The following is a 27,317-nucleotide window of genomic DNA, read 5'->3' as shown; positions in this document are numbered from 1 at the left end:
TTTTCTTGAAAAATGTAATATCTTTGAGACTTTTGACAATTGAAGAATTTTCCAGTAAATTGTTCCAATAACTTGTAAATATACTGTTGAATTCAAGAGGCACACAAAATAATAAAAAAAACAGTTATTTAGTTATAAATCATAGCCACTAAACTGATTATAATAATTTAATTAGGAACCCTGGTATTAAATGAAAACAAAAATTATTTGGATACAAAAACTGGTCACAAAATAACTCTGTGTGCCTTTTTAATTAACTGGTTTTACAACTGGAGTAATGGTGTGACTTGATACTTAAAAAGACTTAAAGACTTGAATACTTAAAGTGTCACATTATGATTTATTTACTATTTTTTCTTACTTTCCTCCCCCTCTTTCCTTCCTCTATCCCTCCTTTTCTTCTCAGTGTCTCTCTCCATTTCTCTTTCTCCATCTCCTTTCTTCCTCAATCTCTCCCTTCCTCCCTCAGCCCCTCCCTTTCCCATTTTCATTGCCTTACCTGCCCTTTGTTACTCCTTCTGTTTTACTATGTAATAGCCCAAGCTGACCTCAGACTCCTTGTTAGTCTATTTTAAGCTTGAGATTAGGCTTCATCCTCATTCCTCTGCCTACCAAGTACTGGTATTATAGGAGTGTTCCACCATACCCAGTCACACATAACGACAGTCACACATAACGACGTTTTTTTTTTGTTAAAGAAAAATATTTATTTCTTGATAATGATAATTTCTTCATTTATTTTATTGTAAAGATGCTGTACAGAGGGGTTACAGTTACATGAGTAAGGCAATGAGTACATTTCTTGTCAAGCATTGCTACCCCTTGCCTTGTTGTTCTCCCACTATCCCTTCCCTCTCCTACCTCCCTCACCCCCCTCCTCCCGCCAAGTTGTAAAGGTCATTTCCAATATACTGTCTTGTGGGTATCCTTGTTACAATGGGTCATCTTGTGTCCTTATTTCAGTGTTTTGTTATTTCCCTCCCCAAATTAGACAAATGTATATACAAGATGCAGAGGATGATTTCTTTTTTATAAGACAATTATTTTGATAACAATAATTTCTTCTTTTTTTTAATTGTGAAACTACAGTAAAGAGGGGTTACAATTACATGGGCAAGGTAATGAGTGCATTTCTTATCAAGCATTGTTGCCTCCTCCTTTGTTTTCCCTTCCCATCCCTTCTCATCTCCCCCGCCCCCTCCCCCCTCCTACCCCCCTCTGACCCTACCCTCACCCCCTACCCCCCCACCCCCTTGCCAAAGTTGTAAAGTTCATTTTCTACATAACGACTTGTACATCTCATTGTTGCAATGGGTCCACCTGTATCCCCATTTAAACAATTTGTTTTTTTCCCTTCCCCTCCACAAATTATACCAACATCAAATACAGTGAAAACAGGGGTGTACCGTGGGGGAGGGACATACCAAGCAACAAAGAAATACCTTATAAATATGTTAGACACAATAGCAAGAAAGAAAGAAAAAACATTTGAGTCCTTAACTTGGGGTTCATTTCGCTTAACATCAACTTATCTGACCTTTTCTACTTGTCTCAGACATATATTAGTTATTGCAAGTAAGGGAAACCATGGGACCTATGTTTCTTTGGGCTTGCCTTACTTCACTTAATATAATTTTTTCCAAGACTTGGAAAAAATTATATTAAGACTTGATAATGATAATTTCTTAATAATGACTGTAACTTCTGAAGTTTCTTTTCTTTCTCAATATAGTATATCCTTCAACTCAACAAATCATGGCTAGATGGTAAAAAGATTTTTTTAAGTTACTGCACATTCATTCAGCCTTTTGTTTCTAAAAGTTAAATCTTTTTCTTAATAAAAAATACGTTCAGTTGAACATTATCAAATCTTTGAATAAGTCTTAAAAATTAAACTTCAAGTCCTACTACAAAGATTTTATGTATCTTGTTTATTGTAATTAATAACAGGTGTTTACTTATTTATATTAAGAATAGAACCTAGGGACTCACACATGTTAGCCAAGCACTGTACCACTGTGCAACATCCCCAACTTTTTTACTTTGATACAGGGCCTCCCTAAATTGACCAGGCTGGGCTTTAAGTACCTTTAAATACCTTCTTAATTTGCATGTTAGAAAGTCATATATCACTAAAATAACATTGAAGTAGTTGTTTAATATATAAGAGAGGTATCAGAGCTAAAATCTACTTTGTATAAAAGGATTTAACATTCATAAATCTGGGTTCTTCTCAGAGCTGTTAGAATGGTATAACTTTTACTAATCTTGTTAATTTTAAGAATGTAGAGTCATAATTAATTTGCTACAGCTTTATGCTGAGGACAACTTGAACTCTGTCCCTCTCTTCACCACCCAATTATCAAGTTCCCAAACCCTCTTCATTCTAGTGACTTTTCTTCAGTTTCATAGCTTAAAAAGTAGAAGAGGAAAAAGAAGGGCCTATAATTGATCTTGCCTGATATCTAGAGCATCACTTTTCTGTTTTTTGTCATGTTGCCAGTATTTTTGTCATGATCATATTATTTTATGACACAAATCAAATTGTATCATTCTTTTCTATTCTTTTGGCAATGTGGAATTTGAACTCAGTGCTTTGTGATTGCTAACAAAAAGCTCTATTACTTGAGTCACACCTCTACCTATTTTGCTTTTGGTTATTTTTCAGATAGGGTTTCTCATTTTTCCCCCTGGGCTCAATCCTCTTGTCTGTGCCTCCAAAGTAGCTGGGATTACATAAGCCACCATACCAAACCACAAACTATATTCTGAAAAATTTTTCTTTGTGGTTGTTTTCAAGGTACTATAATGATTTTTTTTTGTATCTCCCCTACCCCATAGTTTATCCCCTGTTGTCACTGTATTTGATTTTGGTACCCTGGGTATTTTATATACGTTTATCTGAACTAGGGAAGGGAAGGGGAACAACAAAATGGTGAGACAAAGGACAAAGTGAGAACATACATAATAGCAATACTCACAAAACAATATGTTGGAAATGATCTGTACAACTTGGGGGTGAGATTAGAGGAGAGAGAGAAAGAAGGAGAAAAATGAGAGAGGGGGTAACAAGTTAGACATGAAATGTAATCACTACATTACTTATTTAACTGTAACCCCTCTGTACATCACCTTGACAATAAAATTAAATAAATTTTTAAAAAAGAATAAGTATGTAAACCAGGTGCCAGTGGCTCATACTGGAATTTTCACCACTCAGGAGGCTGAGATCTGAGGATTGCAGTTTGAAGCCAGCTACGACAGGAAAGTTCCTGAGACTTTTATCTCCAATTAACCAGAAGAAGTGCTGTGGCTCTAAGTGGTAGAGGGGTAGCCTTGAGTAGAAGAGCTCAATGACAGCACCCATGCTCTGAGTTCAAGCCCCACATCTGACAAAAAAAAAAAGAGTAAGTATGAGATTTAGGGCACCAATTTAAAAAAGCTCTGAGATATAAATAAAACAGACCAAATTTTACATCTTAAGCTCTACTACTTATTGATTTTGTGAGCTTAGGTAAAGTAATTAACCTCTCTGGTTTCTAATTACCTCATCTGTAAAATTGAATTGTTAACATCAGCTATATCATAGAGCATACCTATGAAGTGTTTGGAACACCTGCCTAATCACCTAACATATAGAAAATGACAAATGTTAGTTTGTTCACGCTTTCTTTCCTTCTCTAATTTCCTTTATGCTTTAATCAACTTGTTCATTTGGCAAAATTAACCTTTATTTTAAAAATGGAATGTTAAAATATGTACACTTCTAAAGTATATATAAATATGATTTTATAAATCATATTTACCTATAGTTACCTGTATTTATATAGGGGAAACCTTTATGTAATTTGTTCTTATACTTAACCTCATAATCTGTTTTTGTTTTTCCTTATTTTATATTTCCATATTTGTTCATGAAGCATCACAACCTTTATAGTTTAATGATTATTTGAGAGCACAAAATGTCAAACAATTTCATTTTCCAGAAACCAGAGTCAGAATATTTTGTTCTTTTCTCTGTAATGAGGCCACCTTTTGTTTTTAGTTTTTTTGTTTGGTTGGTTGGTTGGTTGATTGTGGTACCTGAACTCTGGGCCTGGGCACTGTCCCTCAACTCTTCAGCTCAAGGCTAGTGCTCTACCACTTGAGTCACATGCCACTTCCAGCCTTTTTCTGCCTATGTGGTACTGAGGAATCGAACCCAGAGCAAGGCAAGCACTCTACCACTGAGCCACCTTCCCAGTCCCATGAGGCCATCTTTGAGAGAAAAATAATCACATTTGAATGACCACTGTATCTTCTTGAAATAAGGCTATTATTTTCATGATAGTAGAAAATGATCAGTATGTATGCCTCTCTATAGTATATAAATTTTCTAAACTGCTTATGGATCACTTTGGGCTCTAAAAATGTTAACTTCCATTTTAAAATTTTTAAATGACGTTTTTGCATTTATAGCCTTGACAGTTTGCACAATTTAAGCATGTATGTGAAAATTTTTTAGTTCTTTGCTTCAGAAACCCATTGTATCCCTATTTATTATTATAGTCAGGACTTAAAGGAAGAACCTTCTGATTTGTCTGTTTTACACTGTCGGCTTTTAAACCTTATCATCCAAAACTGTGTAAATGGTTATCTTTGAAAAGACAGTCAGAAATAGGAAGGTAACCTAACTTACGTCAGCCAGTACCCAGAGTCCCTTCCCTCAGCCTTGTTTCTGCTTTCTCTAGAGTTCACAGTTGAAATGTCTTGCTATCAGCTCCAGGAGGTGACTTTATAAGTATGTTAGTATAGTAGCATATTCTACTATTTAGGTTGTGGTGAAATATATAAAATCAATCAAACATTTGACCAGTAATATTCAGGTGTCTCACTGGAAAATTTAAGAAAATCATATGTAAAAATATTAAAAGTAGAATGTTATCTTTTTTAAAATTTTATGGGTGGCTTATTTACTGATTGGTCTGCTTTAAAGTTGTACAATTACTAGATTTCCTATTTTTTAAATTCATCAATAGCTTCTAAGACTCAAAAATATCATTTAAGGAAATAATGTTTACAGAATATCTTAGTAGGACTTGGTATCTAATATTCTTTTTGTGTATGTGTGCCAGTCCTGAGGCTTAAACTCAGGGCCCAGGTGCTATTCTTGAGCTTTTTCTCTCAAGGCTAGCACTCTACCACTTGAGCCACAGCTTCATTTTTAGCTTTTTGGTAGTTAATTGTAGGTAAGAGTTTCATAGTTTTTTCTGCCCAGGCTGGCTTTGAACAGTGATCCTGAGAACTCATTCTCCTGAGTAGCAAGGATTATAGGCCTGAGCCAGTGGGCCTGGCTCTCATTTTATTTTTTAATAAGGACTTTCACAATTATTTTCCCATTTATATCTTCTTTGTACTGTTCAAGAGAGCTAGTATAGCTTCAACTATTCTACATATCTTGATTATGCACCAGTTCAAGAAGCCATTGTGTTAACCCTCCATGCACCAAAGAATAATACATATCCTTACACAGCAAGTAACATAGATAACAACTGCTGTAATAATGGAAGCATTCATCCAGAAACCAAGGAAGACCAAATAGGGTAACTAAGATGAAGGGGTAGGATGGTAACTGATAGGAGGATTTGTTTGCTAGGCCTTCTACAGGAGCAGGAATTTTCAGGAAATGAGCAGTATGAACAAAACTAATCTTCCCTATCTTCATCTTTACTACCAATTCTTGATTGTCTTTGCCAATATGGTCTTGTGATTTCTGACATAGTAGCAAAGTAATGCCCTGAGACAGTTAATGTGACCTATATAAGAGTGGAATTTGTATGTATTTTTTCTATAGGGTAACATATTACTTGGCCTCCTGCTATTTTGACAATGTTAGGTTTTAAAATACAGTATGTCATATATGCTTGATATTTGAATCAGTGCTCTAAAAATTAAAGCTGAAAATATGAATTTTTAAATCATACAAAACTATCACCTCTGATAGCAATGTAATTGAGGATTTGTATTATATGCCTAAAAGTGAAGAAAGTCAACAAACCAGCTATAGAATAGAAAAATATAGAGTTTGCTAATGAGAGAAAATTTGAAGTTAAAAAGTTGTCCTAATATATTGTGAACATACAGATGTAATTTGAATCCCAGGGTTATAGATGCAATGCTCTTAGATACAATTTACTCTGTTTGATTTACTCTCAAAAGAGTTTCAAAGACTGTGTGCCAATCCAATTTGTTCAGATTAGGAAAACAATTCACATGACATGACTATGTCTCTTTCCTTATTAGAGATAAAATAAGATGGTTGAATGTTCATACCTCTAATTTTAATTAAAAAACAAAAACTGGTCTCTCACCCTGGTAATGCTAGCTACTCAGGAGGCTGAGATATGGGAACCACAGTTCCAGGGCAGCTTGGATAGGAAAATCTGTGAGACTCTATGTCTCTAGTTACCACAAGAAAGCCAGAAGCAGACACATGGCTTTTCTCCCTTGACTTTCATTGTGTGTCTGAAAATGTGAGATAGAAGCACACTGAAGATAGCTGGTGGTAGTAACAGAAGCACCCACAAGAAGAGCCAATAAGATAAAGACCAGATATAGTATTACATTTAAAATTTTTAACCTTTAGTATTTGCCTTATTGTAACAATGATACCCACAAGACAGTATATTGAAGTGAGCTTTACAACTTTGGGCTAGGGGGGTGAGGAGTAGGGAGGAATGTGGGAGGTGGGGGAGGGAAAGGCTAGTGGGACAACAAGGGAAGGGGTAACAGTGATCGACAAGTAATGTTCTCATTGCCTTGCTCATGTAACTAACCCATCTGTGCAGCATCTTTACAAAAAAATGCTTAAGAAATGAAACCTTGAAATTGTTTATAAGTGATAGCTATAAAATACTTTTAGCTGGCTGTCCAATAAAGACTAGAAACCATGAGTCTCTATTCATTCACCATTGCTGAATAGCCATTTATAATTGATAGAAGACAATCAAAATAAAGAACATTTCTGTCACCTCAAAGTTTTATGGGATAGTTACCTAGAAGTCATCAAGTCAATGATAGACACAGACAAAATATCCATTTTAATCTAAAGAAAAATTCTTCATTTTAAACACACATGTATTTCTATTCATACAATATATTATAAACCAGTCCATTCTTTTTTTTTATTTAATTTTATTTTATTTGTGAACAGAGGGGTTACAATTACATGGGCAGGATAATGCGTACATTTCTTACCAAGCATTGCAGCCTCCTCCTTTGTTTACCCTTCTCATCCCTTCCCAGCCTCCCCCCTCCCCCCCAATCCCAAACCTCCCCCCCCCCCATCCCCCCTCCCCCCCCCCCCCCCCCGCACCGAAGTTGTAAAGCTCGTTTTGGACATGACAACTTGTACTTCTCATTGTTGCAACAGGTTCACCTGTATCCTTAAACGACTTGTTTTTCCCCATCTCCTCCACAAGTTATACTGACATCAAATATAGTGAAAGCAGGGGTTATACTGTGGGGGAGGGACATACAAGACAACAAAGAAATAATCTTATAGATGCGTTAGAAACACATGCATGAAAGAAAAAAACATTAAAATACATATCTAAGAAACCAGTCCATTCTTACACGTGTAAGAGAGAGGATTGGCTTTTAATTTGTATGTCAGGTTTTGCTAAATAAACTCCTATTTCCAAATTCTTATAGTTTGCTCTATTTTGGCATATGCATTTCCTTTACAATATTGCTTACATTACAGTGATTTCTCCCCCCACCCTTCTTTTTATTGCACCAGTCCTGAGGCATGAACTCAGAGCCTGAGCTCTGTTCGTGACTTTTTTTTTTTTTGCTCAAGGCTACAATTCTACTTTTGGCTCTTTGGTGGTTAATTGCCCTTGCTGGCTTCGAACCACTATCTTGTGATTTCAGCCACCTGAGTAGCTCGGATTACAAGTGTGAGCCATTTGGACCTCACTTTTGCGTTTTTTATGAGACAGGGTCTTGCTATAATTGCCTAGGCTGGCCTAAAATTCTCAGTACTGCTTCCTTAGCGTTCTAAGTCGCTGAGTTTACGGCAGAGACCACTATACCTCGATTCCTTTATCATGTTTAAAATGTTATCAGACTCAGGCCAGTTACAGCAAATATCAAAGTAAATGATGTAGAATGTGGAAAAGATAAAAGGATGTGCAGGGAGAAGTCTCACAGAAAGGGATTGTTACTATTTATAAAAGATGTTCAATTAAACTATGGAATGCCAAATTATTTGCTCTAGACAACATCAAAGATAATATCTAGTACAGGATCCTTTTATGGCTTTATTTCTAAATACTGAACCTCTGATTTGTGTATTTGATTTTCTTATTACAAAATTAAAAAGTACTTCTATAAAATTAAAAAGCAGTAATACAACTTGATGCCTTTTGGACAAGCACAATTATATAGGCCATGTATTTTAATCTGACCCTTAGTTTTATGGCTCTTAAACACTATATTTTGAAGAAAATAATATATGTTTTTAAAGAGAGCTTTATTTCTATGAGATGGAGGCTCAAAATTTTCCAATTTAGAGTTTAAATCCAAATCCAAACATCATTTAAAAGAAATTTTTGTAAAACCACACAATGAACTATTTTTTACCTTTCAGTGGATCCTCAACATTATGAAAACATGTTTTACCTAGATCTATGAAGAAATAAATATGCTTGTATATCTTCTCTCTCTCTCTCTCTCTCCTTCTCTCCCCCCCTATATATATGTACACAGAGGTGATAAGCTTCATCGTTTCATTATGGTGGTGGGGGGAACCTTTAAATAAAAGTTAGTTTTAAAAAATTCCTGATAGAGGAAGCAAAAAAGCCAGTACAATTTCTAATTGCCTTTTAGAGACTCTGAGTTCCTCATTACCCGTGATTTAAGCTAAAAATGAGGTAATTATAGATAACATCAGTGTTTATCTAGTTGTTCTTGGCACCTGCAGTCCTAACGTTGTAGCTTACCCATATCTGGTGCCACACTTTACAATCTGAGGCTGACATGTCTAATTTACACTTCTCATATTTCCATTGATTTCAAGTTAGATGTTCCTTGTTCTCTATGTGAATAGTATTTTTGAAATCTTCCTTTTAAAATTATACTACCAAGGTTTATGGTGCACAGTCCTTTTACTGCTAGAAATCTTTCACTAATACATAATCTATATAGGTTAGAAGCAAATTAAAAATTTTCTTGATCACCCTTTTCATTTGGTAAAATAATATGTGATTATAAATAATATGGAAGTTTTTCAGATATAATGTACTTTAGGATTATAAAATTATGTAAAACTTTTTATATCAATTCAACTGTCTTCCTTTGTTCTATCTAATTGTGATCTAATCCTTCTCAGAGGTCATTTTCTGTTCCCTCTGCCCTTTAGGATAGTCAGGATTGAGACAGGGTCTTACAATGTATCTTTACTGGCCTAGAACTCTAAATCCTCCTATTTCAACCTTTGGCATGCTGGGATTATGCTAGCATACATAATAAGCTTCCCAAAGCCTTTTCTTCCTAGTCAGACCTTAAGATGGTGATGGTTACCTTGTCTGTTATGACACTTCCCAGAAGCCAAAGTTGGTCCCCCTACTTCTCTTCCTTCTTCTACTCTCTGGTTTCAGCTTCTCTGTGGAGATGGGCCTTTTCAAATACCCTCAGCAATTTATCAGCAGAAGCCAAAGCACCTCACTGTAAAGAAGTATTGGAGGTCATCAGCACTAGACTAGATACACTCAGAACACTTCTCCCTTATTGTAGTTGGGGTTTCTCAAATTACAGTCCCCATACAGGTTTTATTCCCTGCCCAAATGATACCCCAACTGGTGTAGAAACCATCATATAAAACATACAATTTTTTTACATGATTTCACAATTTGTGTGAATGATTCTAATTTTTAGTCTTAAATACATAATTTAATCTTTCATGTATCATTTAAGTTATAAAAGTACTTAAACAATTAAATTTAGAAATTACCAAATTGTTTCATATCAATTTTATATTATATTTAGGAAAATATAACATTAGGTGTAATTGGAAATAGATACTTCGTTATAATCATGCTGTATTTATTCACTGCATATTGAAATTTATTCCCATGTCAAAAATAAAATGCCATTCCGGGAGAGTACATAAATAGTTATTAGATAGAGGACTTCAATTGTTGCTAAAAAAAATTGATTTCATTTTTTAAAAATGATTACTAACCTCATGGCTGTTTTTAATCCATCATAGTATTCTTTTCAGAGAAACACAAGGTCAAGTGCAAAGTAGTTTTCAACACAACACTCATTGAAGTATTCCATGGCAAAGACTTCTAATCCATTAGCCTGGCATGAGATATGAAACCTATCTCTTCTGCCTGCTTATTAGCTGCTGATTGTTTTCAGGGACCCAGTGCCTGCAAGGTACAGAAGTTGTCACTAGATGTCACTAGTACCTTTCAAAGGGAGTCCCATTTGACCTGGGTTTGTAATTTATTCCATTTAATGATTTCACATATCTAACTAAATATACCAGATTGTCTTTAATTGATCACAGGAGCCGTTGTTAACTTATCTTCTTATTCGGACTGTTGAAAACTTACATCCTTAGACTTGATATTGAAAAACTGAAAACAAGGAAACATAAGGACACTTCTTTGTCCTGTGAGAGAACATTTTTGCCTTGGTCTCTCAGGAGTATCATGTGTCCCTTTAATGTTACTTGTCTTCCTTGTTATTTTAGAGTAATTTAATGTTTTCTCATTTATAATATATTGATAAAAACTATTCCATAGAAGAGAAGGAAAACAAATGTCGTCTTTGTGATGTCTGTTAGAGCTTTCATCAGTTTGAGATGTTATGCCTTAATCAGAACTGTAAGTACCCATGAATAAATTCAAATGATTGTAAATTTTAGAGATACTTTTTCTAATTCATATGACATGCTCTCCTTTTCTCTATACCAACACCATAATCAAGGTACAGAGTTTTATTTAAGCTAATAAATAATCCTTATGTAAGCATGTAGGATCGCTTGTAACATGACCTTACAAACCAGCTTGACTTGGCAGGATAGTGGTGAGTCTAGCCACCAGGTTTACTTGTACTTTGTATAGTTTCTTGGTATCTTTGAAAAGGAGTTGATTTGATAAGAAACTAGAGAGGTTAATCATTCAATACTAGAATTACTGATATTTTGGGGCCTGCTTTCTTACAGAATGATAGGTCCTTTTGGGTTTAAAATATATTGAAAGCTGTGCTTTTTGCTCACAGATCACAAGCCAATTAAACATAAGTGACTTTTCTGAGGTATTCTTCTAGTGTACTGCTTATCTTAGCTTTGAACATTACTTAAAATTGCATAAATCAAATATGAGGTATTAGTATATGTGTGAAACTAGAGATGGAAATTTTTTATTATTATAGTTAATACAAATATGTTAAAAGAGTAAAAAAAATCAAACAACTTTTCATTGAATATTTCTTTGATCTTGACATGACCGAGAATAACTGGCAGGAAAACAATAGAAATAGCACCAGAAGGAAATAATACTTGATCTAAATTAAGCACAAATTAAAAAGCTTCATTGTGTTGGAAAATTGAGCTAATTTGTATGGCTGACAAAAGTATGATATTTAATGTGAAAACTCTTCTCTTGGGTCAATAATAAAGCATCTAAAATAAAAGCAATATTGAAATTCTATTAATAAAATTTGACTATTTTTAAATCTTATGTGCTGTGTAATCTTCTGGGAGGTTTTTGGTATATTCTCTTAATCTTCATAACAATGCCTGCCCCCTCCCACTCATCCACAGTTAGTTCTGGGGAGGGTTATTTAGTCCAAGGCCCTGGGCTAGGTAGTCAAGCACTGAGCTTCGTAAGTCCTCATAATTCTTTGAAATAGATGAACAATTATTTGTGAAATTATGCCTTTTCACAAAATAGAAGACTAAGACACAGAAGGTTAAGTAACTCATTCATGTTGGCATGAGCAGTATCTGTAAGATTGATACGGTTTCTGACTTACATGGATGGCATTTGATCTTAGAATGTGGCTTTCCTACCAATACTCTGAACCACTACCCTACACTGCTTAAAATGGGAAAAAGACAAGAAAGGAAGTTTTAATAAGAAGAGCTAAAAATCTCAAAAAATTGTTTCTCCAGTATAACAAATGCATATTAAAATAATAGTGATGTAGTTAAGAATATGTTGAGGAATGGTGGTGAAATATATTTCCCTTTTGTGTATGTATGTGTATGTGTGTGTGTGTGTTTGTGTGTTGTTTTTTTTGGTTGGTCATGGGACTTGAACTTAAGGCCTGGTTACTGGCCCTGAGCTTTTTCACACAAGGCTAACACTCTACCACTTTGAGCTACAGCACCACTTCCTGTTTTCTGGTGGTTAATTGGAGATAAGAATCTCAAGGACTTTGCTGCCTGTGCTTCAAACTCCAGTCCAGGTTTCTTAGTAGTATTATAGGGATGAGCAACTGGTACCCAGCTTGTGAAAATGTATTTTTTCAGGCACTAGAACATGTGTGTGATTTGGCATGTTTATCACGTCTCTTTTAAAAGAAGCATTAGTTAATTGTGGATCTGTGCTAAGAATAGCTGTTCTTCTGGTAGCTATAGAGAATGTGTCATTGTCTTCCCAGCATTCCTCTGGAACTCCATGGAGGAAGGTACATCTTGCCCTTTGGTTTTTTAACTTTTCAAGTGTACAGTAGGCTACATTCATGGCTATAAACATAGTATTCAAGATCTTTTTCAAAATAAGTAAATGAGATCTGACTAGTGACAACTATTTGGGGCGGGATTGTAGTGGGTTTCTTTTTAAGAACTCTTCTTTAAGATGTGGCCTCTGGGGTTCTGCTCTGATAATAAACTTTATATCATAAGTCAGTTTTATTGTGGTATTATGGAATTTGAAGGTAATTTTATGAAGCTGATCTTGGTATCCTCAACTGTTGACAAATGACTCTTAATGTTTAGTTTGGTGCAAGATGCTGGGAATATAGGTCTATTTCCTTTATTCAAACTCAGTAAATGGTTTGGGACAATTAATTTCCAATTGTTTCCCAGCAGAACAGATTTACTTGTATATTAATGAGGCACAGGTGTTAGGCCCCTAGTGTCTGCATGCCTGGGAGGCATATTTCAGTGTTTATCTACTCAGCCATAGGTACTGCAAGGTACTGAAGCTTGCCTTTAACAGTTTTTACAGTGAGGCTTTTTAATTTTTTGATGTTTTCTTCAAATTTGCCTGCACCTGTTAAAATTTTAAAACCAATCATGTAGAAAGAAGTCAAAAAGATTTCATAGTAAGTACTACTAAAAGTAGTCTCCTAAACTAAACTGTCCAGCATAACATTAAAAAGAAACAGGGTAATTCAAACAAATATTTCATGTGAAAAGCCAATATAACCAACAGGACACTATTTTATTGTATATTTTTGGAGTAGGTATGTTTGTCAATGTATAACTCAGTCATACATGTATATTAATTTGTTGTGTTTTTTTTGTTTATCCACTGAACTACATAACCAACATTTAGAGAAAATGGAATAGCCTTATAGACGTTATGTATTTCAGTAGCTGGCATAATTATAGCTATCTACATATTCATTATATCTACAGAAGAACTGTCCAAAAAAGAAAGCAACACATTCAGGAACAGAACACAACTAAATATACATTTTAAAAGTTACATTTCATGCATGTATTTGAAATTAACTTCCTGTTCCACTTCACTCCAAGCAGAAGAATTTAACAAAAGGGTTTCCATGCTTTGATTTCTTTCATATAGGAAGGAATGGGAAGAACTATTTGTAAACAACAATTATTTGGCAACAATAAGGCAGAAAGGCATTAATGGGCAGCTGAGAAGCAGCAGGTTCCGCAGCATTTGCTGGAAGGTAAGAAGAAAATATTTATTTATAGTTTGTGATTGTAATATATCAATATACTAAACTGATACCTTGGAAGATTATCCATTCAGGGATCACTGAGTCTTCTAAGAGGCTTCACTTTGGCCATCCATGTTTGTCTTTCTTAAAACATTTACTAATGAAGGTTAGCCCTGTTAGTCCTGAATAACTATGGATGTTAAAGGAATCAGTTGTCATTTTGTTTCTTTTAATGGTGCCAGAGCAAAACCATTACATTACCTACAGGCATTTACAGAAATTCTTGAATTTGGATAGTTGGAGTGGCGGAGGTGGTATCTTTCAAGTTCATGTATCATGTGAAATCATTTAGTCATCCTCCTTTTTCTTTGTCAACAAAGACCAGAAAATATTTTTCACATTTTTTTTTCTAGTACAAAGTGAGGGCACCAAGAATTGGGAGGAAATTGAGTCCATCTCTTTCAGCAGGAAAAGGTCATTGGTTATAAAAGCTAATAATAAGCTGCAGTTAGCTTTTTAATTGCTCTGAAAAAAAATTCTCCAAAAATAAATTCAGGCTTAGACTTATTTTTACTATGAATTTTATCAAAAGTTTCTAGTGCTGTATTCATAAATCAAATACACTAAACTCTGTACAAATCAAGATATTCATGTCACATTAGACAATTTTAGCTTTAATAAGGTAGCTTTAATAATTAAAATTCATTTTTCTCCTGTAGGCTGCTAGAAAATTTGTATAAAGATATTTGTGCTCAACCTCATTCCATGTTCCTTAACTTTTAGTATGCTTAATTTCCTAAAAACAAACCTAAGTCCTGATTTATTTTAATAGTAACCAAAATTAAATTTATCTTTTAAAGGATGCTTATTTTCACAAGCTGGTTGCCAGTAATAAATTACATTTTTTTTTGGTTCTAAAAGGAGTAATGTTGCTTCTTACTCAATGTCCTCAAATCTTCAGACTGCTCTTCTGTTTTCTTTTAAGGAAAACTTGAAACATAGAAATTGCTAACTAGATCTTTCATTTTTTTAATAATTCTACCACTCCCAGTTAGATTAGAATGTAAAATGAGAAATATACTTGAATGATTTTTGCTTCAATTTTAATATAAATCTGGAGGGAAAAGATTCCATTTTGAGGTGTATCTTTTGAAATCATATTTTTTGACCTTTAATTACTCGGTTTGAATTTCTAATTAAGTATTTCCTAAATATCCCCAAATATTTCCAAATATATATTAGTAGTAATTGGAATAATGATATGATTGTGAAATACCATGAATGGGTGCTTCTTCCATTTTCAGATACATCTGTTTGACCTAGTTTCACTTTGCATATTAGAGGTTTTATAAAATTTTTCTCCCTTTTTTCTTCATAGCTATTTCTTTGTGTTCTTCCTCAAGATAAAAGTCAATGGATAAGTAGAATTAAAGAATTGAGAGCCTGGTATAGCAGTATTAAGGAAATAGTAAGTAAATAATATGTATAATTTATTTAATTACTTTCTTACGTACTTTTAAGTCCAATAGTCTCACCCATGTTTATGTTTTCTTTTTTTACTAGCATATCACAAACCCAAGGAAGGTTGTTGGCCAGCAAGATTTGATGATCAACAATCCCCTTTCACAGGATGAAGGAGTAAAGTTTACCTTTATCTCATAAGAACATGCTATGTGATTGGTTTACTTATAAGAACATTCTATATGACTGGTAGAAACTTACCATGAAAGCAGTTTATTTTAAGCCAAATATTTTTTTACAACTAGAAGCTGATAGAAATGATTCTGTGCCATACACATATTGCATTATGGGGAGTTTATAATTTGTTGCTGTAGAGTGTTACTACAGAGAAGTTCTTGGGTCTACAAGCACCGAGAGTTAAAAAAAGAGTATAGAGATAAGACTAAGGCTGCCCTAGCAAGATGAAGAATGGAATGGCTCAGAAAAGGCTTCTTATATGACCACCAAGAGTGATGGTACCATTTGGCTGGACTAACTTCCAGGAAGAAAGAAGTAGCTGTAGAAGTCTGTAAAAAAATGCTTTTAGAAGATGAGTGAAGAATCAGGATAATTTTTCAGTTGCTGCTACTCTAATTCCTGTCCTTTTATCTGAGAATATTTATTTATTTATTTATTTTTCAGTCGTGGGGCTTGAACTCTGGGCCTGGGTGCTTTCCCTCAGCTCTTCAGCTCAAGGCTAGTGCTCTACCACTTGAGTCACAGTGCCACTTCCAGTTTTCTGAGTGGTTTATTGGAGATAAGAGTCTCACTGACTTCATGCCTGGGCTGGCTTTGAACCATGATTCTCAGATCTCAGTCTCTTCTGTAGTTAGGATTACAGGCATGAGCCACCAGCATCCAGCTATCTGAGAATTTTTTAATCTCATGTAATACATGATATTAGCATTACTTTTCCTGATATACATAATTAGTACATAATGTGATATTTGGTGTAGCAACATAAGTTATTAATTTTTAAAACTTTCCCAAAGTCTACATTTTAACTTTATACAACAACTTATAAGGCTGTAAAACCAAGCTTTGTAGAAAACATTTTACTGCATTGAGAATTCAAGTCAGGTTCTAATTGGGACCATTTTGTTGGTGGGCTCTGCTTTATCCAAATACCTTTTTGCTGTTGGTACATGAAGTAGCAGCAGGTATTCAGCATTCACTTTATAGAGATAAGATATAATTTTAAAACATAAAATAATGCCTGACTGGAAGCTGGGTACTAGTGCCTTATGCCTATAATCCTAGCTACTCAGTAGGCTGAGATCTGAGGATTGTGGTTCAAAGCAATGTCACTCTTATCTAATTAACCACTCTTAACCAATTAACTAACCACTGTGGCTCAAACTGGTGGAGTGCTAGCCTTGAACAAAAGAGCTCAGGGACAGCACCCAGGCCCTGAGTTCAAGCCCCATGGCCAACCAAAAAAAAAAAAGCAGACTGGAAAAATTGGTGTTAAAGAGTATATTTTGGTGTTATACTAAATTTGAACTACTATTACAATCTTAAATTTCCTATGCAAGAACATGAACAGATAACTTAGAGAAGAATTAATTTAATCACTTAAATTATTAAATTGAAATCATACCAGTCAAGCAAAGGTATGTGACTTGTAAATTAGATTGTTCTTATTTCAGAGTCTTTGGAACAAATTCTTCCAAGATAAAGAGCTTCGATCAATGATTGAACAAGATGTCAAAAGAACGTATGTAACTGTTACTTTCACTAATTCAAATTAATGTTAGTTAACACTTAGTATTTTAGCAAATTATAAAATCTGCAGAGAGCCTTAATTGAATTCAGTATTCTATCTATGTTAGTTCTGAAGGATTTTTTGAGCAAATTTTCAGAGTAAAGGCAATTTTTTTTCTTCAATACAGGTTTCTTTATTTTTTCGAAAATAAACTGTTAGAAAATTAAGTTTAATATTTAATTTTATTGATTTCCAACAATTATTTGAAATCAGTTGATTCTAATAGCCTTTTATGGGTAGTCATTCTATGGCTATTACTAGAAAAATATAGGCAAGTTATTATTTTTCATTCTTTTCTGTGTATGTGTGCCAGTATAGGGATTTGAGCTCAAGGGGCCTAACATTCTCACTCATGGCTAGTGCTCTATCACACAAGCCACACAGCATTCATTCTAATTAATTGAAGATGGCATCTCTAGTACTTTTCTGCTCTGATTGACTTCAAACCTAGATCCTCCTGGTCATAGTTTCCTGAGTCACTAGGATTAAAGGTATAAAACAGATCAAGTTACGTGTGTGTGTGTGTGTGTGTGTGTGTGTGTGTGTGTGTGTCTGTGTGTGTCTGTGTGTGTGTCTGTGTGTGTCTGTGTGTGTATCTGAGTTTAAACTCAGGATCTGGGTTCTGTCCCTTAGCTTTTTGAGCCATAACTCCACTTCCATGGAAGCTTCCAGCTTCAAAATGTGATCCTCATTTCTCAGCCTTCTGAGTAGCTAGGATTACAGGTATGAGATACCCGCACAGATCCCAAATTATTTTTTAAATGACAACCATCCATTTTTTTAAATAATGCTAGTGTTGGAATTCACACTCCAGGCCTCATACTTTTGCTTAGCTTTTTGATGAAGTCTCACACTGCAACTAGAACCAAAGCTCCACTTTTAATTTTTTTGTTAGAGATAAGAGCCTCATGGAATTTTCTGCACAGGCTGACTTCAAAATGCAACTTTTAAATCTCAGTTCCCTGGGCAGCTAGAATTACAAGCACCAGATACTAGTCCCCAGCATCACAACTATTATTTCTTACCCTTCTCATTTCTCTTTCTCTTGAAGTTTTTCTGATTTGCAGAAAATCTTTTCTCAATTTTCTCAGTATTTACCATGAAAAAGAACAATTTATTTAGCACATAGTTAGTATCCATAACTTTTTTGTATTGGACTTCATTTTTCTCAGTCATATATTGGAAAGTACATGAAATTTGTGTAGGGATTCTAGAGTGAGTTCCATCATAATTGTAGGAAGATTCCTTCCAACATCTTCCCCATCCATTTCTGTCCTCTTCTATAAAATGGGATATTAGCATCCACCTCATAAGAATTTTGTGGATTGATAAAAATGGATTGATAAGTGCAGGGTAAGTAACCCTGTTTGAGATTTTTGAGATTTTTAGGTACATTCTAGTTACCACAAAAAGGGAAACATGCAATCTGTTTCTCTGGGTCTGACTTTACTTACTGTAATTTTTTCCAAGTCTTTCCATTTCTTTATGAATGGTACAATATCATTCTTTCTGATGAGTAAATAGAATTCCATTGTGTATATATACCACATTTTCTTGATCCATTCATCCATTGAGGGACATCTGAGATGATTCCATACTTTGTCTATGATGAATAATGCTTCAGTGAATATGGTTTGAATATGGTTGTGCTAGTAGCTTTAGTGTGGTCTTGTTTGTGCTCTGTTGGACAAATGCCTAGGAGTGGAATTGTCAGTTCATAGGGTGGATATCTCTATGTTTAGTTTTTATTAGGACCCTCCATATTGCTCTGGAGTGGTTGAAAAAGCTTCCTTTCTCACTAACAGAGTAATAGAGTTCCTTTCCAGTTTTTACACCAACAAGTGATATTGTCAGTTTTCTTGATATTGCTTATAACTCTACAAATAAACACACTAGGTGGTAAGCAAGTGAATACAAATGAATTTACTGAAGTATAATAACTATGGAGAGCCAGGTGCTGGTGGCTCAAGCCTGTAATCCTAGTTACTCAGGAGGCTGAAATCTGAGGATCATGGTTCAAAGCCAGCCCTTGGCAGGAAACTCCATGAGACTCTTATCTCCAATTAAAAAAAAAAAACACTAGAAAATCCGAAGTGGCGCTCTGGCTCAAGCAGTAGAGTACTCACCTTGAGCTGAAGAGTGCAGGGACAGCACCCAAGCCCAGAGTTCAAACCCCCCAACCGAAAAAAAAAACAAAAACTATGGAGAGTGCAAATAGTGTAATTCTTTAAGAAGACTAAGTCAGAGCCCAACAAAATAAGTACCCAGAAATGGGTATTTGCAAAAGGGGAGGATGGAACCAAGGGAAGAGGAGCAGAAGAATTAAGCAGGGAGAAGGGGAGAAAACGGGCAAGAATTCACTGTATATACCACAGAACTGAGAAATGTATAGGGGGTGGGTCAAAAGGGGGTGAAGCTATTGAACTGATGACACAGATCAAAATACATTGCACACATGAACCACGTTGCTAAAAGGCAAAAAAATTAAATATACAACCTAAGTGAGGGAAGAGGTAGGTTGGGAGAGTTGGGTCACAATGTTGAAAGGGCTAACACTGATCAAGATGAATTTGGTGAATGGCAACTCCTTTGTACAACTACTTAAAAACAATAAAAAATTCAAAAAAGAAAGAAATTTAAGTGAGATTTGTGGATACTTGGATTGAGTTTGCCAGTTGACCATCCCTAATACATAAATTCATAATAAATTCATAATAAATACATAAATTCAAAATAAAAAATGTGTCAAAAACCAAAACTTGTTAAGTGTCATGTCGATGTTCCAAAAATTTTGGATTTTGGAGCATTTTCAATTTTGGATTTTCACATTATGCATGTTTAACCAATATATGCGTAGTCATAGTGGTAATTTAGAAATTTACACTTTAAGCTATAAATCATTATATAAATGTGTAAATTTAATCACTGGGATTTGACATTTTCCAACTATGCACAGAGCTATGAGTATCTTTTTAAATGTGCTAACTCCTGGTCATACAGTTTTGTCTGTATGTTCCACTGAGTTCAACTCCTAATAAGTCTATTACCATGTTTGCTGACATTCTATATCTTTCGTACCTTAAACTCCTTATAAATTAAATGAGATGTACTAACTTTTAAATTATATAACTTATTTTGTTAGAAGTAAGAATAATTTTACATAATATATAACATACAAAATAAGAATTTTATATAGCATATAAAATTATATATTATGTAATAGATAATACATATAATAAGCTTACTATTTTATATTAAGTTTTAATATATTATATAATATATGTAATAGATAATATCTAGGATGTATTATGTAATATATACTATATTATTATAATATAGTATATATTACATAATATATATTATGTAATATAGTATATATATTATGTATATATAGCATATATTATATATATTTATATTACATATACTATATATTATATATACTATTTATTATAGTTATATAGTATATATAATATATATTATATACTATATGATGTTTATATAGTATATAATATTATAATATGTAACACATTATATATATTTTATTATATGTTACATATATTATATATACTATATATTTATATATTAATATATTTTAACTTAAGTTCAAGCTTCAGAATGGACAGATAATATTTTTTATTTAAGATGAAAATAGAGCTAGATGTGCTAAGGAACACCTGTAATCCTGGCCACTAGAGGCTCATAATTCAAGGGTAGTTAAGGGTAAGGCCCCATCTTAACCAACAAGCCTGGCATGAGGATGTATTCATAATCCCAGCTCCTAAATTAGTCCAGCGACTGAAAATAAAGCTAGGAAAAACGTTAGTGAGACCACACCTCAATAAAATAACCCAGGTATGATGTTTCACTCTGCTAAGCAGGAGGCATTGATTAGAAGACAATGGTCCAAAGCCTGCTGAGGATGAAAACATGAAACCCTATCTGAAAAATAACTAAAAGCAAAAAATGACTGCTCATGTGACTGAACTGATATAGTATCTATCCAACAACTAAAGGCCCTGAATTTTAAACTCCAGTATTGTTAAAAATAAAGAGGCAATAATAAAAATATATACAACTCAGAGAATCATGGGTTCAGAAGATTAAAAAATAGCCATAGCAGGATGGGAATATGGGATCCGTTCGGTTAGATTGTATTATCTATGCAACAAAGGAGTAAGCCATTTTTATAGTAAAGCTACTCTCAGAGGAATCCTGGGTCAGTTCTAGATCTCTCAACTAATAGTGTCAGAAAGTAGATCGCCATTGTATTGGCACACAAATAATATTTGAATAAATAAGGGATTTCCTTGTTAATCATTAAAGAACCTAGATAATCAGTGGCAGTAACAAAATGCAACATAAAACAAAAATGCATGATATATTACTATATAAGCAGTAAAGGGCTGAACAGTTATCTTTAAAAATGGGTATCTTCAGACTAACCTGCCTCATAAGCAGAATGTTAATCCTTACTACAGTTGTTAAATGCAAAGGGAGGATTAATGGCATTGTTGCCATCATACCCTGAGACCATAGGAACCAAGTTGGTTAATGGAAATTGAAAACAAAACAGGAAGTTTTGATAGTCAATCTAAATTATAGCTTGTTCATTATCTTAGTTACTTAGCTGATTTTAAATTTTTGTTTCACTGTATGGGAAAGTGCTTGCTTTTATTTTTTCTAAGTATTTTTCTTGTAAAAATAGAGATACTTTTTTCTTAAGGTTTTCCTCCATGATTGGATTATAATTGCAGGAAAGATTTTCCTCCATGAGTGTATTATAATTTCAGGAAAGCACATGACAGCTAGTGGTTTGTTGCAGTATTCCAAATTAAGGTATACTTGGATTATTAGGGACTTTATATATAGTTTTCCACATTCATCAACAGTTACATTCTATTTTTACTGCTCTGTTTTGGGCACTCTTTCTGCCTACCTATTTTATGGGTTCAGTTGTTCCCATTGGATCTGGTGTGTTTCACTTTACATTGACTTATTTCTCATGTGACAGCCCAATTACTTGTCTCTAGGCAAATTTCTAGTTGTGCTGCTTACTTAATCTAAAATCTTCTTTGACTCCTCCGAATCTACAGAAGAATGGACTTGCCAGCTTTTCTAGCACACATCCAATTTTCCCTTTTAGAACACAGTTTCTAACAGCTTTCCATAAACAAATTGTGTGCTTGCTGTTTTCTGTGCTGTGTAATTTTTCCTCCCCTCCTCTGCTGGAATGCTAATTCCCTCTACTGCCTCTTGCTGCATTCTTGGAACTCACCTGACTTCTGAATTCATCTCTGCTATGTGCATGACACATTTTCTAGTCTTTGCAACTGGAAATAATTTGTACCTTTTCATATTTTATAGAATTTTCATTGTATTGTATTATATTACTTTATATGGAGAGAGAAGAGTTTGATATTTTGGTGCTAGTCCTAGGGCTTAAACTCAGAGCCTGGGTACTGTCTCCGAGCTTTTGTGCCCAAGGTTAGTGCTCTACTGCTAGAGCTCAGCAAAATGTCCAGCTTTTGATGGTTAATTAGATATAAGACTCTCATGGACTTTATTGCCTGAGTTGGCTTCAAACCACCATCCTCAGATCTCAGCCTCCTGAGTAGCTAAGATTAACCAGCACCCAACTGTATTATTTAATTTTGTTTGGTCTTATTTAAATCATATACCAATTGATATAAATGAAATACATTTATATTAATGTCTCAAAATATTGGGTGCTGGAGATGCCAAAATAAAGATGAAATACTCATAAGAACCTCAAAGTCTAATAGATAACATAGAGAAGAAAAGCCTCATTGTAGGATAATTTGTTCCTTCATTGAAGCAGTATGAACTTGAGCTCTGATTCTAGCCAAATTCTCATCTTTCTACCTCACAATAAACCTTAGAATGCTACCAGTCTACTCTTATTTTGTCCTACTACATGTTACCAAATCAGTGTTTACTAAGTATTTATTAATTGTGAATCTTACACAAAGGACTAGTGTTCTTTCATTTTAGTTATACTCTTTAACATCTTAATATTCTGAGACATAAGTATATTTCAAGAATTACTTCTGTGATCAACCTTTTGTATGAATTTAAGCCCAGATTAGATCTTATGAGCTGTTTTTGTGTCACCATCATTTCTGAATTTATTTGATCCAAATAAATCACTGTGTTAAGTATCTGCCTCTTGGACTGATTTTAAAATTCTCTTATACCACTAATCCTTTTTGCCTCAAAGTACTTGTATCCATTTCAGTTAATTATTCCTTATCTCATCCTTCATGAAGTTGTTTCTGTTTCCATTCTTACTACTGAAAAATCCTGATATAAAAGATAAATCAAGGAACTTGTAGTTTACATTATTTATCATTTGAATTGTCTATTCTGAACAATTTTTCATGTTTAAAAAGATCTAACAATTACTGAATCTCAACATTAACTCAAAGGAAAGGAAATGAGTTCAGGGTGCAATATCATTTCTGTGTTATATGCCAAAAAGTATGGTATTTGGTCTATCAAGGTCTATTCTGACTTTCTCTCTCTCTCTCTCTCTCTCTCTCTCTCTCTCTATATATATATATATATATATATATATACACACACACATATATGTATCATCATCATTTTCATATTAACATATTTATAAGATTTTACTAAATGGTGTCATCTTTTCTTCAAATGTGTTCACTCAAAATAAATGATTAAAATTCTTAAACTTTTGTTACATTGTCCAAACTTAAAATTTATGATTGCCTAGTGGATCTGCTAGTCAGCATCTCTGTCTTTTGGTCTTTTGCATATTTAGCTAATATTTTACATTGCTCTGTTTTTTACTTAAATCTGTGTAATGTTGTTAGATTTGTTATGTTAAGGTGCAGCATTATCGTTTTAATGCTTCCTTTTGTTTATAGTTTCTATATGAGCCAAGGTTCATATATAATCTAAGCAAGCTTTGTTCTCTAGCTTAAAAAATCTTATCAGTTATTATTTTGAGAATTCATAATCATTGGAAAAATTCTTTTTAAAAATTCAGAAAGGTGTGCTATCCAGTTTTTTAGACACCAAGGACATGTCATGTGGCTGTTTACATTAAGAGTACACAAAGATAAAAATTGAATCTTCCTAGAGAAGTAGCTACATTTAGGTGTTAATTGTCTGTATATTTATATAAAGAACATTTGTATCATTATAGAATGTCCATTTGGACAATACTATATAGCTTTATTCATTGTTATATTTTAGAGATATGAATACTTTTTATTCATATTAATCATGTAAGTATGGCCTATATTTACTCTCTCCCCTTAGAAAACTATGAATTATTATAATGCATAAGTCTAATCTAAGTTTTTGGTCAAATGTAATTCTTATATTACATTGTGGTATACTGTTAGAAACTAGTTTTGCAAATCTTTTCATATTAATGATATGCAGAAGTAATTTTATGAGTTAGTTTTATTTACTTATTTTTTTAATTTAAAGATCACCATTTCATTAGTCCCCATCTAATTTGGTTGTCATACTTTGCAAAAATTGGATAATCCTAAATGTTCGTATCTTTTATAGTTTCCTCCTCGCCCATTTTCTCTTTTTAAAAAAATTCCTCAGGGAAAGGCGAATTTTTACAAGCAATTTCAGAGCAGAATTGATTTTGGTATCTGTTAATGCAGACAATCTGCCCAGTGTTAAAATGTTAAGGGAAAAAAAAATACAAGCTGCCATATTCATGTGATCACACCAAAATAGCAGCTTGTATTTATATTTTCAGTCTCCTTGAGGTGGACTGCAGGCACACATGAATGAGTAGATGTACTTGGTGTTGTGTTGTGATTTTATTTCATGAAGGCAAAGTACATGCTTGTGCATGCACGACCAGCCCTCACATATGCACTTGTTCACAGCCGACAAAGTGAAAACTACAACACAAGCCGCTCTCTTAAGAGTTGTCGGCAACCTGTGTGTGCGTTTCTTAAATACTAAGGAGGGGGAAAACAAATTTTCAGAAACAGGAGACACAGTTCTAGTGTCCATTGGCCTAAAGTTTTTCCTCATTTCATATTTAAGGTTAAAACTAAACAATCGTTGTTGCTTTTTATGTGTGGATGTTTATATCTATTTTCCCATTCCACTTGTTTTAAAGTATATACTTCCCATTTTATTTCACATAAGCATCTAAGTTATTCTAATTTATGAACTTTTTAAAGCTGTTTTTTCAGTATTTGAATGAAAATAAAGGTTTATTTGCTACAGAACATGGCAGTGCTGTAATTAGTATCCACATACTCTAAATCTTTGCAATTTGGAATCAGTATCTTAGTTATGTAATACTGAGCTGCTGCCCAGGAAAAATTTTGCTTTAAGATATTCGTTATTTTAAACAGTCAGGAGGGGTTAAAACCCATTAAGTCTGTATTTTTAGGTATGTCGTAGTTTTGCAATACAAATGTGTGTGTGTGTGTCTGTGTGTGTGTGTGTGTGTGTACACACATATATATTTATATAATTTTCCTAACTTTTCATCTTTTTAATGTAAGTGGAAAGATTTTTTGGAGCATTTATCCAAATGATAACAAACAAGACCATACTAAAGCTGCCAGCACAACTATGTTTATTGCAGCATTATTTACCATTACCAGATATCCCTCAGTAGATGAATGGATCAAGAAAATGTGGTATATATACACAATGGAATTCTATGTCTCCATCAGAAAAAATGACATTGTCCCATTTGATAGGAAATGGAAGGACTTGGAAAAAATTATTTTAAGTGAAGTAAGCCAGGCCCAAAGAAACATAGGCCCCATGGTTTCCCTTATTTGCAATCACTAGTATATGTCTGAGACAAGCAGAAAAGGTCAGATAAGATGATGTTAGTTGAAATGAACCCCAAGATAAGGACACAAATGGTTTTTTCTTTCTTGCTATTGTTTCTAACATATTTGTAAGGTACAACGTGATTTTCTTGTTGCTTTGTATGTCCCTCTGCCACAGTATAATCCCTGTTTTCACTGTATTTGATGTTGGTATAATTTAGGGAGGGGAAGGGAATAGACAAATTGTTTAAATAGGGATACAGGTGGACCCATTGCAACAATGAGATATACAAGACGCTATCTCAAAAAACAAACTTTACAATTTAGGTGGGGGAGGGTGTGTGTGTAGGGAGGAGTGCAGTTGTGGAGATGGGAGGGAAGGGATGGTAGGGGAAAAACAAAGGAGGAGGCAACAATGCTTGATTAGAAATGTACTCTTTACCTTACTCATGTTACTGTAACCCCTCTATACAGTATTTTCACAATAAAAAAACTTACTTAAAAAAAAGAAAGTTATGCCTTGGGAGGTACAGACATTTAATAGATTGACTGGGGCTAAAGAATCCATGTTGGTTCTTACACATAGATCTATAGCCCCAGGCTGGTTCTTACTCATAGATCTATCTATGGGGCCACCAAAGTGGCTCACTTCCAGAGACTTTCTTCTGAATAAACTATGCATGGAAGAAAGGGAGGCAGGTCATACTTATGTCCTTTGGAATTTATGTGTGTGTGTATATGTGTGTGTGTGTGTCTGTCTGTCTGCCTGTCTGCCTGCCTGTCTGTCTGTCTGTCTATGTCTATGGGTCTGTGTGCACCAGTACCAGGACTTGAACTCAGTGCCTCACACCCTCATTCAGTTTGTTTGCTCTTGACTGGTGCTTTACCACTTGAGCCCCACCTCTCATCCAGCATTTTGCTGCTTAACTAGGGACAGATTTTCATGGTGAGTTGGAAAATTAAATCTATTTAGATGTCTGGAAGGAAGAGAAAATGAGTGTGGTGATGCATGCCTTTAATTCCAAACTTCACTCAGGAAGCTAACTAAGGTAGAAGGATTGTGAGTTCAAGACTAGCCTGGGCTGGGCTACATAGTGAAACTATGCTTCAAAACAAACAAACAAAGCCAGAACAGGTTTGTCTGAATAGAAAAAAAAATTTAAAAATCATCCACAGAGAAGGAGAATTTCATGTGTCAGCTTTCATTCTTATGGTTTTAGCTTATTTTTTACTTTTCTTTTAATAAAATAGCAAATTACCTTAAGGTATTATAGTTATTTTGGTGTTTAATAATATTCTTGGGACTTTTTTTCATCTCATTTTAAATT

The 27,317-nt window shown here is 34.1% G+C and overlaps 1 protein-coding gene across 3 annotated transcripts in view; it reads left to right on the top strand.

Annotated features, from left to right (window-relative positions):
• The window catches only part of Tbc1d5 (TBC1 domain family, member 5), a 424,595-nt gene that overhangs the window by 223,339 nt on the left and 173,939 nt on the right, over nucleotides 1-27,317 (top strand). For all 3 annotated transcript variants that reach the window (XM_013022145.1, XM_013022143.1, XM_013022144.1), the window contains exons 4-7: nucleotides 13,812-13,920; nucleotides 15,290-15,379; nucleotides 15,475-15,549; nucleotides 17,061-17,128. In XM_013022145.1, coding sequence (XP_012877599.1) covers nucleotides 13,812-13,920; nucleotides 15,290-15,379; nucleotides 15,475-15,549; nucleotides 17,061-17,128 — 342 coding nt within the window. The remainder of the gene's footprint in view (nucleotides 1-13,811; nucleotides 13,921-15,289; nucleotides 15,380-15,474; nucleotides 15,550-17,060; nucleotides 17,129-27,317) is intronic.

Source organism: Dipodomys ordii, unplaced genomic scaffold (genome assembly GCF_000151885.1).
Source record: "Dipodomys ordii isolate 6190 unplaced genomic scaffold, Dord_2.0 Scaffold60, whole genome shotgun sequence".
NCBI lineage: Eukaryota > Metazoa > Chordata > Mammalia > Rodentia > Heteromyidae > Dipodomys > Dipodomys ordii.
This window is presented reverse-complemented; position numbering and strand designations above follow the sequence as displayed.